Here is a 12,654-nt window from a genome sequence, read left to right as displayed (position 1 = left end):
CATGCTAGCCAGGTGAAAAGGCCTGGATGGAGCAACCTGTATTGGGGGAGGGGGCAGAAGCCTTAAGAGGGAAGAGACTTGAGGAAATGCCAGGCAGCAGAACCTGGGTTTGAAACAAACTATGAGCCCATTAAAAGTCTGCAGAACTCTGGTGTTGGGAAAAGACTTGTTTTAAGTTGACATTTGTACTCTGTTTTAATAAACCTGACCCCAAAAAGGGATGTTGTGTGACTTGCACGACAGTCTGGGTGCAGTTATTGGAAAGTCCAAGAAAGGGAAACAGAGGCAGGGTCCAACTCCTTGTTACATCTGGTAATGCAATATTCCATTTTATCATAATGTACTTTATCCTGTTAGCCTAAAAACACCAGATAAATTGAAGCTTTTGGCAGGCTTAAAAAAAGTGTCCTAAAGATGGCACCATCAGGAGCTCTTGAATTACCTGAAAATCATAGGGGAATCCCACAAAAAGTAGAATCATGGATGAATTCATCTATGAATCATGAATTGCTAAGGAAGAGTTACAAAAGAATAGCACAAGCATGTAGGGACAAAATCAGAAAGGTGAAATAACAAAATGAGTTACACCTAGCAAGGGACATAAAAGGCATTAAGAAGAGCTTCTTTAAATATATTAGGAGCAAGAGAAAGATGAAGGAAAGTATAGGTCCTCTACTTGGTGGGGAAGGAGAGCTAATAACTGATGCCATCAAGAAGGCTGAGGTGTTTAATGCCTATTTTGCTTTAGTCTTCACTAAAAAGGTTAATGGTGACCGGATATTCAACACAATATTAAGAACAAGGGGGAAGGAACACAAAGCAAAATAGGGAAAGAACAGGGTAAAGAATATTTAGATAAGTTAGATCAGTCGTTCTCAACCTATTTACCATTGTGGGCCGCAGCTATATGCCAGTTGGGCTGCATGTGGCCCATGGGTTGCAGGTTGAGAACCACTGAGTTAGATGTGTTCAAGTTGTCAGGGTCTGATAAAATTCATCCTAGGGTCCTTAAGGAACTAGCTGAAGCAATCTCAGAATGGAGGACAGTTGAGGTCCCAGAGGACTGGAGAAGGGCAAACATAATACCTATCTTTAAAAGGGAACAGAGTGGATCCAGGGAATTATAGAACCAGTCAGCCTAACTTCGATATCTGGAAAGATACTGGAGCAAATTATTAAGCAACCAGGTTGTAATCACCTGAAGGATAGTAGGATTATAAGAAATATGCAGCATAGATTTGTTAAGAACAAATCATTTCAAACGAACCTAATTTACTTCTTGACAGGATTACTGGCCTAGCGGATGGGGGAAGCAGTAGATGTGGTATATTTTGATTTTTAGTAAGGCTTCTGACACAGTCCCACATGACAGTCTCATAAGGAAATTAGGGAAATGTGGTCTAGATGACATTACTCTGAGGTGCGTGCACATCTGGCTGAAAGAACATACTCAGAGTGTAGTTATCAATGGTTTCCTGTCAGGCTGGGAGGGCTTATCTAGAGGGGTCCTGCAGGGGTGAGGCCTGGATCTAGTACTATCTAATATTTTCATTAATGACTTGGACAATGGAGAGGAGAATCCACTTATAAAATTTGCAGATGACATCAAACCAGCGAGGAGTTAGAATTTTGGAGGACAGGATTAGAATTCGAAATGACCTTGAGAAAGTAGAGAATAGGTCTGAAATCAACAAGATGAATTTTAACAAAGACAATTGCAAAGTACTTCACTTAAGAAGGAAATGCACAATTACACAACGGGAAGTAACTGGATAGGTCATGATACTGCCGAAAAGGATCGGGGTGGGGTATAGTGGATCACAAATTGAATATGAGTCCACAGTGTGATGCAGCTGTGAAAAAGGCTAATATTCCAGGGCAGGGGTGGGCAAACTTTTATGCTCAAGGGCCGCATTGGGGTGTGAAACTGTATGGAGGGCCAGGTAGGGAAGGCTGTGCCCCCCCAAACAGCCTGGCCCCCATCCCCTATCCAAGCCCTTCCACTTCCCGCCCCCTAACTGCCCCCCTCAGAACCATCCAACCCCCCCAGCTCTTGTCCCCTGACCCTTGCCCGCGTCCCCCCCCCAGAAGCCCCCTCCCGTTACTCCCCCCCAGAAGCTCTGCCCTATCCAACTACCCCCTGTTCCCCGTCCCGACCGTGCACCCCAGAACCTCCACCCCATCCAGCTGCCCCCTAACTGCCCCCTGGGACCAGCCCCCTTACCATGCTGCTCTGAGCGGCATTTCGCCCAGCCGGAGCCAGACACGCTGCCGTGTTGCCCTGCAGGAGTGCGCAGCCCTGCTGCCCAGAGCGCTGCGTGGCTGCCGAGGAGGGCTGGGGGCTAGTCTCCCCAGTGGGGAGCTTAGGGGCCGGGCAGGACGGTACTGCAGGCTGGATGTGGGCCGTAGTTTGCCTCTAGGGTGAATTAACAGGAGTATCTTTTGTAAGACAAGGAGGTAATTGTCCTGCTCTATTCAGCACTGGTGCAGCCTCAGCTGTAGTACTGTGTCCAGTTCTGGGCGCCACACTGAAGGAAAGATGGGAACAAATTGAAGAGACTCTAGAGGAAAGCAACAAAAATGATAAGGTTTAGGAAGGGTTAAAACACTGGGCATGTTTAGTCTTCAGAAAGGAAGACTGAGGGGGGCAGAGAGGGACCTGATAATTGTCTTCAAGTATGTTGACTATTTTAAAGAGGACTCTGAGCAATTGCTCTCCATGTCCACAGAAGCTAGGACAGGAACTGTAATGTTCTCTCGATACAAATTAAGACTTAGAATTTTTTTCCTTAATATCTAACCTAACTATAAGGGTAGTTCAGCTCTGAAATAGGCTTCCAAGGGAGGTTGTGGTATCCCCATCACTGGAGGTTTTTAAGAACAGGCTGGACAAGCACCTGTCAGGGATGGTCTAGGTTTACTAAGTCCTTCTACAGCGTAGGGGGCTGGATTTGATGAGTTCCCAAGGTCCCTTCCAGCCCTACGTTTCTATGAACTTAAATATTTGTATCAAGGGACTAATGGTAATATAAAATTTGAGTTAATACTCAATCATATAAATGAAGATATTATCTAAGCTCCCATGGCTGGAGAGCGCAATTATTTTACTTGATCTTGTTTCTAAAGTTGCTATTATAGATGTCTGTAACCTCATGTCTACACAGGGATAAAAGACCTGTAGCATGGCCATGGCCAGCCTTGAATCACGGGGCTTGGGCTGCAGAGCTAAAAATACTGTCAATATTCGGGCTCGGACTGCAGAGTCCCAGTTGAGCACGCAGGTCTACACAGCAATTTTTCAGCCCTGGAACCTGAGCACTGCAAGCCTGAGTCAGCTGACCCAGGCCAGGCACGGGTTTTTTTATCCCTGTGTAGACATACCCTTATTCCCCTATTCCCACCATTCCTCACGGTCTGCTGGCTTTCCTCAGGACCATTCCTGACTGCAACTTGTATCTGGGTTTACTTCTGGTGCAGCTTTCTCATCTAGGTGATCCAGGGTAGGTACTGTTTCCTTCCCAATGACTATACCCCAGTAACTTTACCACAGCGCAATTGACGATTCAAATGGAGTAACTTTAAAACATTATATATATTTTAAAGAACAAATAGAGGAAAATCAGTTGAAAAGTCTACATAACATATGTCTTGTCTTACACTTGGCAAGAGTGTCTTACACTTTGGATTAGCTTTATTAAAGTAAGCCTTGCATTTCTAGAGAGCACCCCCCCCCCCAAAAAAAAAAAAAGGCTACGCAGAGAAAAGGGTCATAGAAAAGCATCCTTCTTGAAGTTTTCCCTTGGTCCTTCAGGGCACAACTGTACATTTCAGGCTTCTTTCATGTGCTTGGCTTATCATCATACCAAACACCCACAGTGGTGGTCCCCTTAGTCTGTCCCTGAATTCTTTTAGGACTGTGTTCAGTTCCGTAGCTATGTAGTTCCAGTTCTTGTTTTACAGTCCCACTTCTACTTGTCTCTGCAAATAAGAATACTTGTCTGTCCTCCTCACCCAAAAAGTTGTCTACCTCTTTTACTGACTATACTGATGTTTTGGCCATGGTTGGAGGAGTCACCCTGAAACCAGCTGCTTCTGCTTTATCTAATCAGAATCCTGGAGGGATTACTGGGTCTGTTCTTATCTCTTACTTGAATTGTAAGTGCAGTTTTATGCCAATTGTAACTTTTTCACATTCCTTTCTTGTGAAGTTTTTGTCAAGGCTGAAGCGTTATGCAAAGAATATGGTGAAACCAAAGGGCCTGGGACTACTGCCAAACCCTCTGGCCACCTCTTCTTTAGGAAACTAGGAAGTCTGGTTAAGAATACCCTAGAAAAATGCCAGAGAGAAAATGGATTCATGTAAGTATATGTTTCCTACTTGTTTTTTTTTTTTTAAATCCTTCATTTATTATTATTTTTAAGGTTAGATTGTTCTTCGTAAAGTTTAGAATCTTGCCCTTGCTAAAGAATTTGCTTCAGTGTGTTAAAGAAACTGGAAGAGTGTCTATGTTCTGCATGTGTATGTAATATAAGTAAACTTTGAATCTTGTCTTTGCTTGTGGCTTTCCTAAACTTAGCCATTGTTTTTATAGGACCTAAATAAAAACCTATATTTGTACTTTAACTTTAGAAAAGCCAGCAAAGAAATCTATAATATTGCCTGAGCTGTGTGGCCTTGCTAATTGCACCAAGTAACTATGGTAAATGCGGCATTCAGTTAACTGATTTATCAGCTTACTCTTGAAGGGACATCAACTTTTAAATCTAGTGAGTTCAGAATAGTTACAAGAACTACACCAGCCCCTGAATCCCCTTGCCAATCGTAGAACACAAGTGGTGTCAAATAACACAGTAAACTAAAAATAGAGAAATTTATTTTGCTAATCTTCAGTTACATGGATTGTATTTCTGACTTGTAACAGTAGTATATAAAGAGATTCATAGAAGTCTGATGGCATGTCCCTTCAACAAAACACACAGTCAGATGCCCAGGGCCTGTTCCCTGAGATGTTGTTTATGCCATACTGCTGACAGAGCAATAGTCACAGAACTCTGCTTGAGCATAAACACGATATGTGTTGAGCATAAGGTAAGTGGCAGTTTCTATTGTGTGGTGTGGCTTTGCAAAAGATTTTGATATAAAATACTGTGTTTCAGGTTTTGTAATCTAGCAGGGCTCTCTGGTGGTTGCAGTGTTGCCAGCATCAGTGCATGCTGGCATGCCAAACATCTGACTTCAGGGAGATTGAGGAAAATGGTTGCGTCTGCCTCTTCCCCTTTCTCCTATAGCGTTTTAAGTATCTGTAAATTGAAACATCATTTATCTCCGCTTCCACCAAAACAAAGGGGAGAAAACCAATCTGTTACCAGATGGAAATGACTAAAGTAGCCACTGGGGAGGAGGAAGCACAAATGGGAAATTGTCTGTTCTTGTGAAGCATCAGGGAAACCTGCTGAACTGAATGCCTTTTCATAATACCAGCATTAAGATTCTTAAATAAAATGGGACCACTTCAGCAGTAATAGTGTGATGCCTTTGGAAGTGGCCAGATTACTCCCAAAAGTGAAGAAAGATGAACTAACTGCAAATCTTTGTTTACTGTGTTTTTAAAATATTAAATTCTGTCTTAGTTACTTTCAGAAAGTGCCACCCGAGGCTCCTCAGCTGGAGCTGAAGGCGAACTATGGCCTGGTAGAGCCCATCCTTTTTGAATTTCCTGCCTTGCATGCACACTGGACCCCTGAAACACTGGCTGCATTTGATCTCACCAAGAGGCCAAAGGATGACAGTGTAAGAATATTTTACTTAACATTGTTCCTCCTCTCCCTCCCATCAGCTTTATCCCGCACATAGTAGAGAGTTGGCATGCTGCTTTTCCACCTCTGCCCTATGCTACTCAATAGAGCAAACACAGAGGAAGGATGGTCTTGAGGTGTAGGCTCTATGCAGGGGAATTGGGAAACCTGGGTTCTATTCTTGGTTCTACTATGTGACTAGGCAAGTCACTGAACCTCTCTGTGCCATAGCGTCCCCAGCGGTGAATCTGAAGTAATGCTGTCACACCTCAGGGGTGTTGAGGTTAAATTCAGTGAAGTTGGTGAGGTACTGAGGTACTATAGAAGCTAATGCCATGGGACAGTGTAATGTAATTAAATAAATAAACATTGTGTACTTGGGCACAGAATGTTAATGCATCTGCTTTTAGTAGCTTGAGGTATTGCTAAAGAGCATCATAGGACAATATCCTTCTGCCAGTCCTTACTATTTTGCCTTTTTATAGCACTCTTCATTTGAGGCTTCATTTAAGCTTTGTCACTCCCCTGTGAGGTAGAGATAGATGGTGGAATTCTCCCTTCAAAAAAGGCACACATTGAGTCAGTCATAGGTCAACAATCCAAGCTCCCAGCACCTTCTCTCCTCATGGAACAATTTCTGTTAGTCCAGAGCCTAGAAGCTACATTGTTTCCTAGTTGTCTTTGGCTCATATAATGACATTTACCTTCTTTGTAAAGCACTTTGTCTCTGAATGAAAAGTGCTAGATGGGACTTAGGTGGTGGTATTATTCTGCCTGTCTCCATTTCTTAAGGTAGAATTTAAGGGTCATGTCATTAAGAAGGCAATAGCCTTCAAACTCACTGCAGCTGTACTTCTAAAGTAGGTGTAGTAAGTTGGATGAACTTAGTTTAGTCCAGTCTCTGCTTTCCATTTCAAGCCATCATAAAATACAGCAAGTTTAACATTTTTGTGTTGGAGAAGCCAGAAAGCCCTGAGCTGAGAGAATAGAGAAGACTAGTGGACAATTATATCTAAACTCTGCATGGTCTTGCTGCTGAAACCTATAATATGGACATTGTGTGAAACCCATGACTCTTTTAATTAATCTTTTTCAAACTCTTTTCTTGTCTGCAGGCTAAACCAAAACCAGAGGAAGAAGTGAAACCTATGAAAGAACCAGATATAAAGCCTCAAAAAGACAGTGGATGCCAGATCTCTTAAACACCATAAGTGCTTTGAATTCCTTCTACAAGTCGTATTTAATGAACTCTGGGGCTTTCATTTCAGATCCCCTTTTCTAATTCTTCTTAATCCTAAAGTTTAATTTTACTGATTTATGTTTAGTAAAAGTCTCTTAATTGAGAATGTGGCTGGATTTATAAATGAAATTATTTATAGCCATGCGCTTTTTTTTTTGTTTGTTTGTTTTAGTTGGGACCTCAGAATGAGCTCATGCTTACAGAAAGTGTTTTAAGTTTAGGTGGTGGTTCTCAGGCTAGCTTCTATACAGAGAATAGCATACTGAAGTTAGTATTTCCCACCATAGGAAAGGGTGGTAAAGTTAAGGATATGGTTTCTTTCCATGAGATTTAATTCTTTACATACTACTTAGTGTCAGGTGCCCAGAACAAAAGAGATACAAATGGAAATTTGCCAGAAGCAATCTTCTAGTCATGGTTGTTCCAAAGGCTTAAAACCCTAACTCATTCCCATTCTCTTGTTTCTGATAAATAAGAAAAGTAATTCTCATTTGGGCTTTATCCATGTGAAAACTTCTATAGTGAAGTCACTTTACTATACTTCAGAAGCAGAATTTCTCCATAATCCAAATGCAGTTTATACTCAGTTGAAACAACTGGACACTCCATTCTACTTCACTTTAAATCAGGTTTCCCTATACCCAAGTTCATAGTAACCTGCTTCCGCTGAAGCTTGTTTATTTTATCCAACTGCTTACTTTTAAGCCTTTTAATCTCAAACTGGGAGTCTTCTGGTGGCATGGGAGAATTAGGCAGCAAGTAAGTGGAAAAAAATCTTAAAATGAATATATCATGGTGTCAGACTTCCAGACTTTTTCCAAATTTAATACTGTGCAAGGTCCAGAATGATTGATTGAATTATGGGTACTTAAAATTCAGTGGCTTCATAGAACTCGGATGAATGCATTTAGCTGTAATTAATGTGCTGTATTTTCAGTTGGGTAATACCTGCTCTGTCAGTGGTGTCATAGAAAATGAGTATTGCTGGTGTTTTAGCCCAAAGGAGACCCATCTCTAGATCTCCTTTTTCTCAAACATAAATGGCATCTTCTCCCAGCTTCTGTAATGGCTATCTGAAAACAGCACCTTGATAAAGAGCAGTTGTGGAAAAAATGACCCCAGGCAAGACTGAGGCTGATTGGAAGAGGGAAGTGCTCTGCAGAACTTGTTCTTTCTATAACTTCCCCACTGTTGAGGACTTATGCTCTCAGACAAGTTAGTTTGCAGCCTTGGTGTCCTATGGGCATTCAGCAGTAATGTGTTCAATACAACTGTGACAACAAAAACGTCTATTTTCATTTGTAACTGGTCAGAAGATTCTGGCACACACAGCTAGTCACAGTGATCCTTGTGTGTATGTATGTCTTCCAGGCTTGAGCTTTGCAAGTCATTACACCTAGGAATGAAGCTACACACCTTGAAAAAGCCTCAGCTGATGATAAACACAGCAACCCATATGGTTAGCATCGCAGGTTACAAGGAAAGTATGCTCCAGTGCTCTGCTGTCTCCATTCAGTACAGAGTCCAGTTCAATGACTCTGTCTTGATATTAAAAATCTTCTGTGGAACTGGATGTAGCTACCTGGCAGATCGTGACTTTCCACAACAGCTGGAGCAAAGAAGCTGCTGGCCAATAATAGGCAATTTATGAAGTTGGGAAACTGAACTTCCACAGAAGCTGGACTGGACCAGGCAGCTCATTGCTACAAGACATATGAATGATTGTGGTGCTAACCAGTATGGACAGACCAGATGCAAAACTCTTTTCAGTTTCCTAGAATATCAGGGTTGGAAGGGACCTCAGGAGGTCATCTAGTCCAACCCCCTGCTCAAAGCAGGACCAATCCCCAATTTTTCCCCAGATCCCTAAATGGCCTCCTCAAGGATTGAACTCACAACCCTGAATTTAGCAGACCAATGCTCAAACCAGTGAGCTATCCCTCCCCCCTTTACCTTTAAGTTTACCTTTCTCCTAATCAGTTCAATACACATGTCCCTATAAACTAATCAAACTATTTCTCCCATGGGTTGTGAAGGACAAGATCATTTCTATTTTTAACTATTTGAGGTGTTTAGATGTTTGGGGAGGGGGGCAGGGCTGAAAGTACCTGGATAGATATTTCTCTCTCAAAACTTCTCCACTTTTCTTTTCTTTTCTTTTCTTTTCTTGTTGCATCCCAAGTTTTGAAGGAAGGGAGCTGAGTATGTTTGGCCAAAGTTTCACCAAGTGTTGATTTACTGATGAGAAACTTCTGGTCTCCTGCATAATTATAGGGGCCGTTTTAGGATCTCCCACACTGGTAGTGGTGATGGAGTTGAAGGTGGAGGATGGGGGTAGGAAGTAGGACAAATATGTGGTGTTGCCAAAAATTCAATTATTTTAAAGTATATTCTATCCTTACAATTACGTGGCTTTCATTTTACTGAAGGATAAGCTGATTAGCTCCATGCTCCCAGTCCTAAATTTGCAGTATGTACTGTTACTCTTTTTTATTCTTAATAACCTGTATGAGGCATTTTTCTACTGACAGTTTTCTCCTCTAATCAAAGTTAAGATTTAATAAAACACAGTTTTCTGTTAATCCCTGCTGCTGACTATTGCACAGATTCGCCTAAGTGTTTTTATTTTCTTGCACATGTGTGTTCATGATTTGTACCTGCTTTGGTGCATTTGACCATGTGTGTGCTGTAGCATATACATTTTTTCCTAAAATCCAAATCTATAGTTTTTGTGTAACCATTGTCCAGATCTTCCCCCAAAAACCTTCCAAAAGCTTATTTTATGAACTTGCATATTTACTGGCATTTGGACCTTGGCATTGTATTATCCCCTACTTTCTGGAACTAAGTGGCTTGTTTGATTGAAATTCACTGTAAATGTTTGCTGGCTGTGTACAACTCAAGTGTTAGATAGTGGCATTACATAAGCCAGGCTGTAACCTTGTGTTGGTCCCAGGCTGTAGCTGTTTTCAGTAACCACAAGACGAGTAGCTTTAAAAACTGATTAAAGGAAGGAGTTTGTGCTCTTAAACTTTGTTGCTTCTCAAGACTTACTTTTGTTTACTTGTATTTTAAAGCCTATGGTATGTAGTGAGTAGTCTTGCTTGTGGGCAAGGAATATATGCAGTGTTATAGCCATGTCAGTCCTGGGATAATGAGACAAGGTGAGTGAGGTAATAGCGTTTACTGGACCATCTTCTATTGGTGAGAGAGACAAAGCTTTTGAGCTTACACAGAGCTCTTCTTCAGAACTGGGAAAGTAAGTGTCACAATGCTGTGACACTCTTAGTACCTTTCCCAGCCTGAAGAGCTCTGTGTAGCTTGAAAGCTTGTCTCTCTCACCAACGGAAGTTGGTCCAATAAAAGATCTTACCTCACCCACCTTGGCAAGGAATATAGACATTTTAGTCCTGAAAATAAGTAGAGGATGCTGTTCTGTAATGGGTGATCCTTTTGAGTTGTTATGAAGCGGGGAGATATTGTTAAGGTATTTAAATAGACACTCCATTCTTTGGGTTAACTATTCCATTTGCTCAAGCATTTAGAAAGTCTAACTGGGGGGCTTCAATCGGTCTGCACATACGTGTATGTAATACGTTTCCTTCTGCTAAGGTTTCCTTTAGTAATTTTTTAAAAGATAATGTATTTCATAAGGTGACTTTTTAATATTTATTAACATCAGCATTAGTAGGCCTCTGCTTTCTTACAATGAGGACGTGGTTTTAGTGATGGCCTCTATCTGTGGGTGCAATTTTACTTTGTTACACCCAGAAAAAAAAATTGATGTAAACATCTGATGTCTGACTCGATACTTGTGCTCGCACTTCACAGTGGAGGCAAAATTTGCAGCCACAAAGAAGTCGGACACTAGAGTACTAGCTGAACATCAGGCTCTTGGTGTTTTTGTCCTTTTAAAATATTTAACATGAGGGCTCATAATAGCTGCTTAATTAAAGCAAGACATGTCCTTTAATAGGAAAATATTCTAAACTCGTTTAATACACTTATGATGTGTCTTACTCCATGGTCCATGTTATTAGATTAATATGAAATGTAATCATTTAGCACGTAACACTCTGTACAGCCAAAGGACTAAATCAGGTCCTTGAATGTGCATGCCCATCTCTCATGGGCTTCTGTTGGAGTCTTGTATGTGCATCCAAGTGCAGGATTTGGTCCATTTATGTATTTAGTATGACTAATTGGCTGATATACCATGACAATACAATATCTGTGCATAGTCTAGGAAAGCAAGCAGACACTTGTTTATGTACAGAATTGTATAGCCAACTTTGCACTTTAGAAATCTAATCATTCATTTTCATTACTGTACAATGTGCTTGTAAATACGCCTTTATTTTTGTTTCTGTTGTACTGATTGCTGCAGTCTGATACTAGTGAGATTTCATGGGAAAAAATTAAAATTGTATTGTCCATTGTATGTATAAAATAAACTGTTAATGCAATTCTTGATATGCTTCTTCATTTTTTAACAGGCACAAATGTACATTGCATGCTTTCCAAATTCCACACTTGATTTTTTTCCCCCCAGTTCTGGTGCCAGCAGTGGTGAAAGCAGAAAAGTTGTAAGGATGTAACTCAGCATTTGGACTAGGATGTTAAAGTTCCTGATTAGGCTCTCAGGTTCTTACATAGCACTGATATCAAAGTGTGTCTCGGAAGCAGAAAAGGTTCCAGGTTGCCTTTTATTAATCATGACACTAATGTCCTACATGACTTGGACTGTTCAGATCCTTTACACAGTAGGTTATTGTGAACCATTCTAGCGAGGTGCTTTGAAGATGTAATCTCACCCAGTTCCTGGTCTGCATCCAAATGGAGTCTGTGCTCTTGATGTGGTCATATCTAGAGCCTTCTCCCAAGATCATGAAGACCCAGTTTGGTTACTACCCAAAGTTATTGTCCTGTTTTCCTTTTTCAATTCTGAGTTGGGGGGCGGGGGAGAGAGAGCAGAGGTTTATATGCTTTTAATGTTATTACCTGCTACCTCCTGACCTATGTTAATATGGCTCATGGGGGATCTGGAGGAAGACTTTGCCCCTCTACGCTGGAGGATATTTGTGGTGATACCAAATATGGGGCTAGAAGGAATCTAAAATCTCTGAAGCTGAAGAGTTAACATAGATCCTGCTAATGCTTATTTCTTGCATTTCTACTCTGTCCCTAATGATTTGCCTTGCTGGAGGGAAATGCCAACATGAGGGGTTTTGGCATTGAAAGAACAGGATGAGAAACTTTACGGAACATAAATTCAAGATGACTCTTAGCCTATAGGAACTGTGCAAAGCCCCTATCTTTCAGTACTCATCTTGAGATTATTCATGCCATTTTCCTTTTTTGGTGTAAGTAGCTCACAATAGCCTATAGGATATCTTCTGATTTCACGTAGTCCCTCTCAGTGCCAGTCATGCTCTTGAGAATGTCTGTCTGCAGATTCCATCTGAGGGACCCAGGACTGTGTGGTCTTTCATGTGCACAGTCTCTTCCCTGCTTGATATTAGTACCTTCAGGGGCTATGACCTAATATTTGAGGTGAGAGACTCACTGGTTGATCTCTGAATAGAGTAAATTGAGGAAAGAGTGGGGTACTTCACTTT

The 12,654-nt window shown here is 41.3% G+C and overlaps 1 protein-coding gene across 3 annotated transcripts in view; it reads left to right on the top strand.

Annotated features, from left to right (window-relative positions):
• BROX (BRO1 domain and CAAX motif containing) overlaps positions 1-11,496 on the top strand; it is a 28,522-nt gene extending 17,026 nt beyond the window's left edge. For 2 of the 3 annotated variants that reach the window (XM_074949215.1, XM_074949216.1), the window contains exons 11-13: positions 4,209-4,359; positions 5,632-5,791; positions 6,912-11,495. In XM_074949215.1, the coding sequence (XP_074805316.1) occupies positions 4,209-4,359; positions 5,632-5,791; positions 6,912-6,998 (398 nt within the window). In that variant the 3' untranslated portion in view covers positions 6,999-11,495. Of the gene's footprint in view, positions 1-4,208; positions 4,360-5,631; positions 5,792-6,911 lie in introns of all 3 variants that reach the window. The other variant, XM_074949217.1, reaches the window with a different exon arrangement.
• Positions 11,497-12,654: the final 1,158 nt, after the last annotated feature.

The sequence above is a fragment of the Natator depressus genome, chromosome 3 (assembly GCF_965152275.1).
Source record: "Natator depressus isolate rNatDep1 chromosome 3, rNatDep2.hap1, whole genome shotgun sequence".
Classification (NCBI taxonomy): domain Eukaryota; kingdom Metazoa; phylum Chordata; order Testudines; family Cheloniidae; genus Natator; species Natator depressus.
This window is presented reverse-complemented; position numbering and strand designations above follow the sequence as displayed.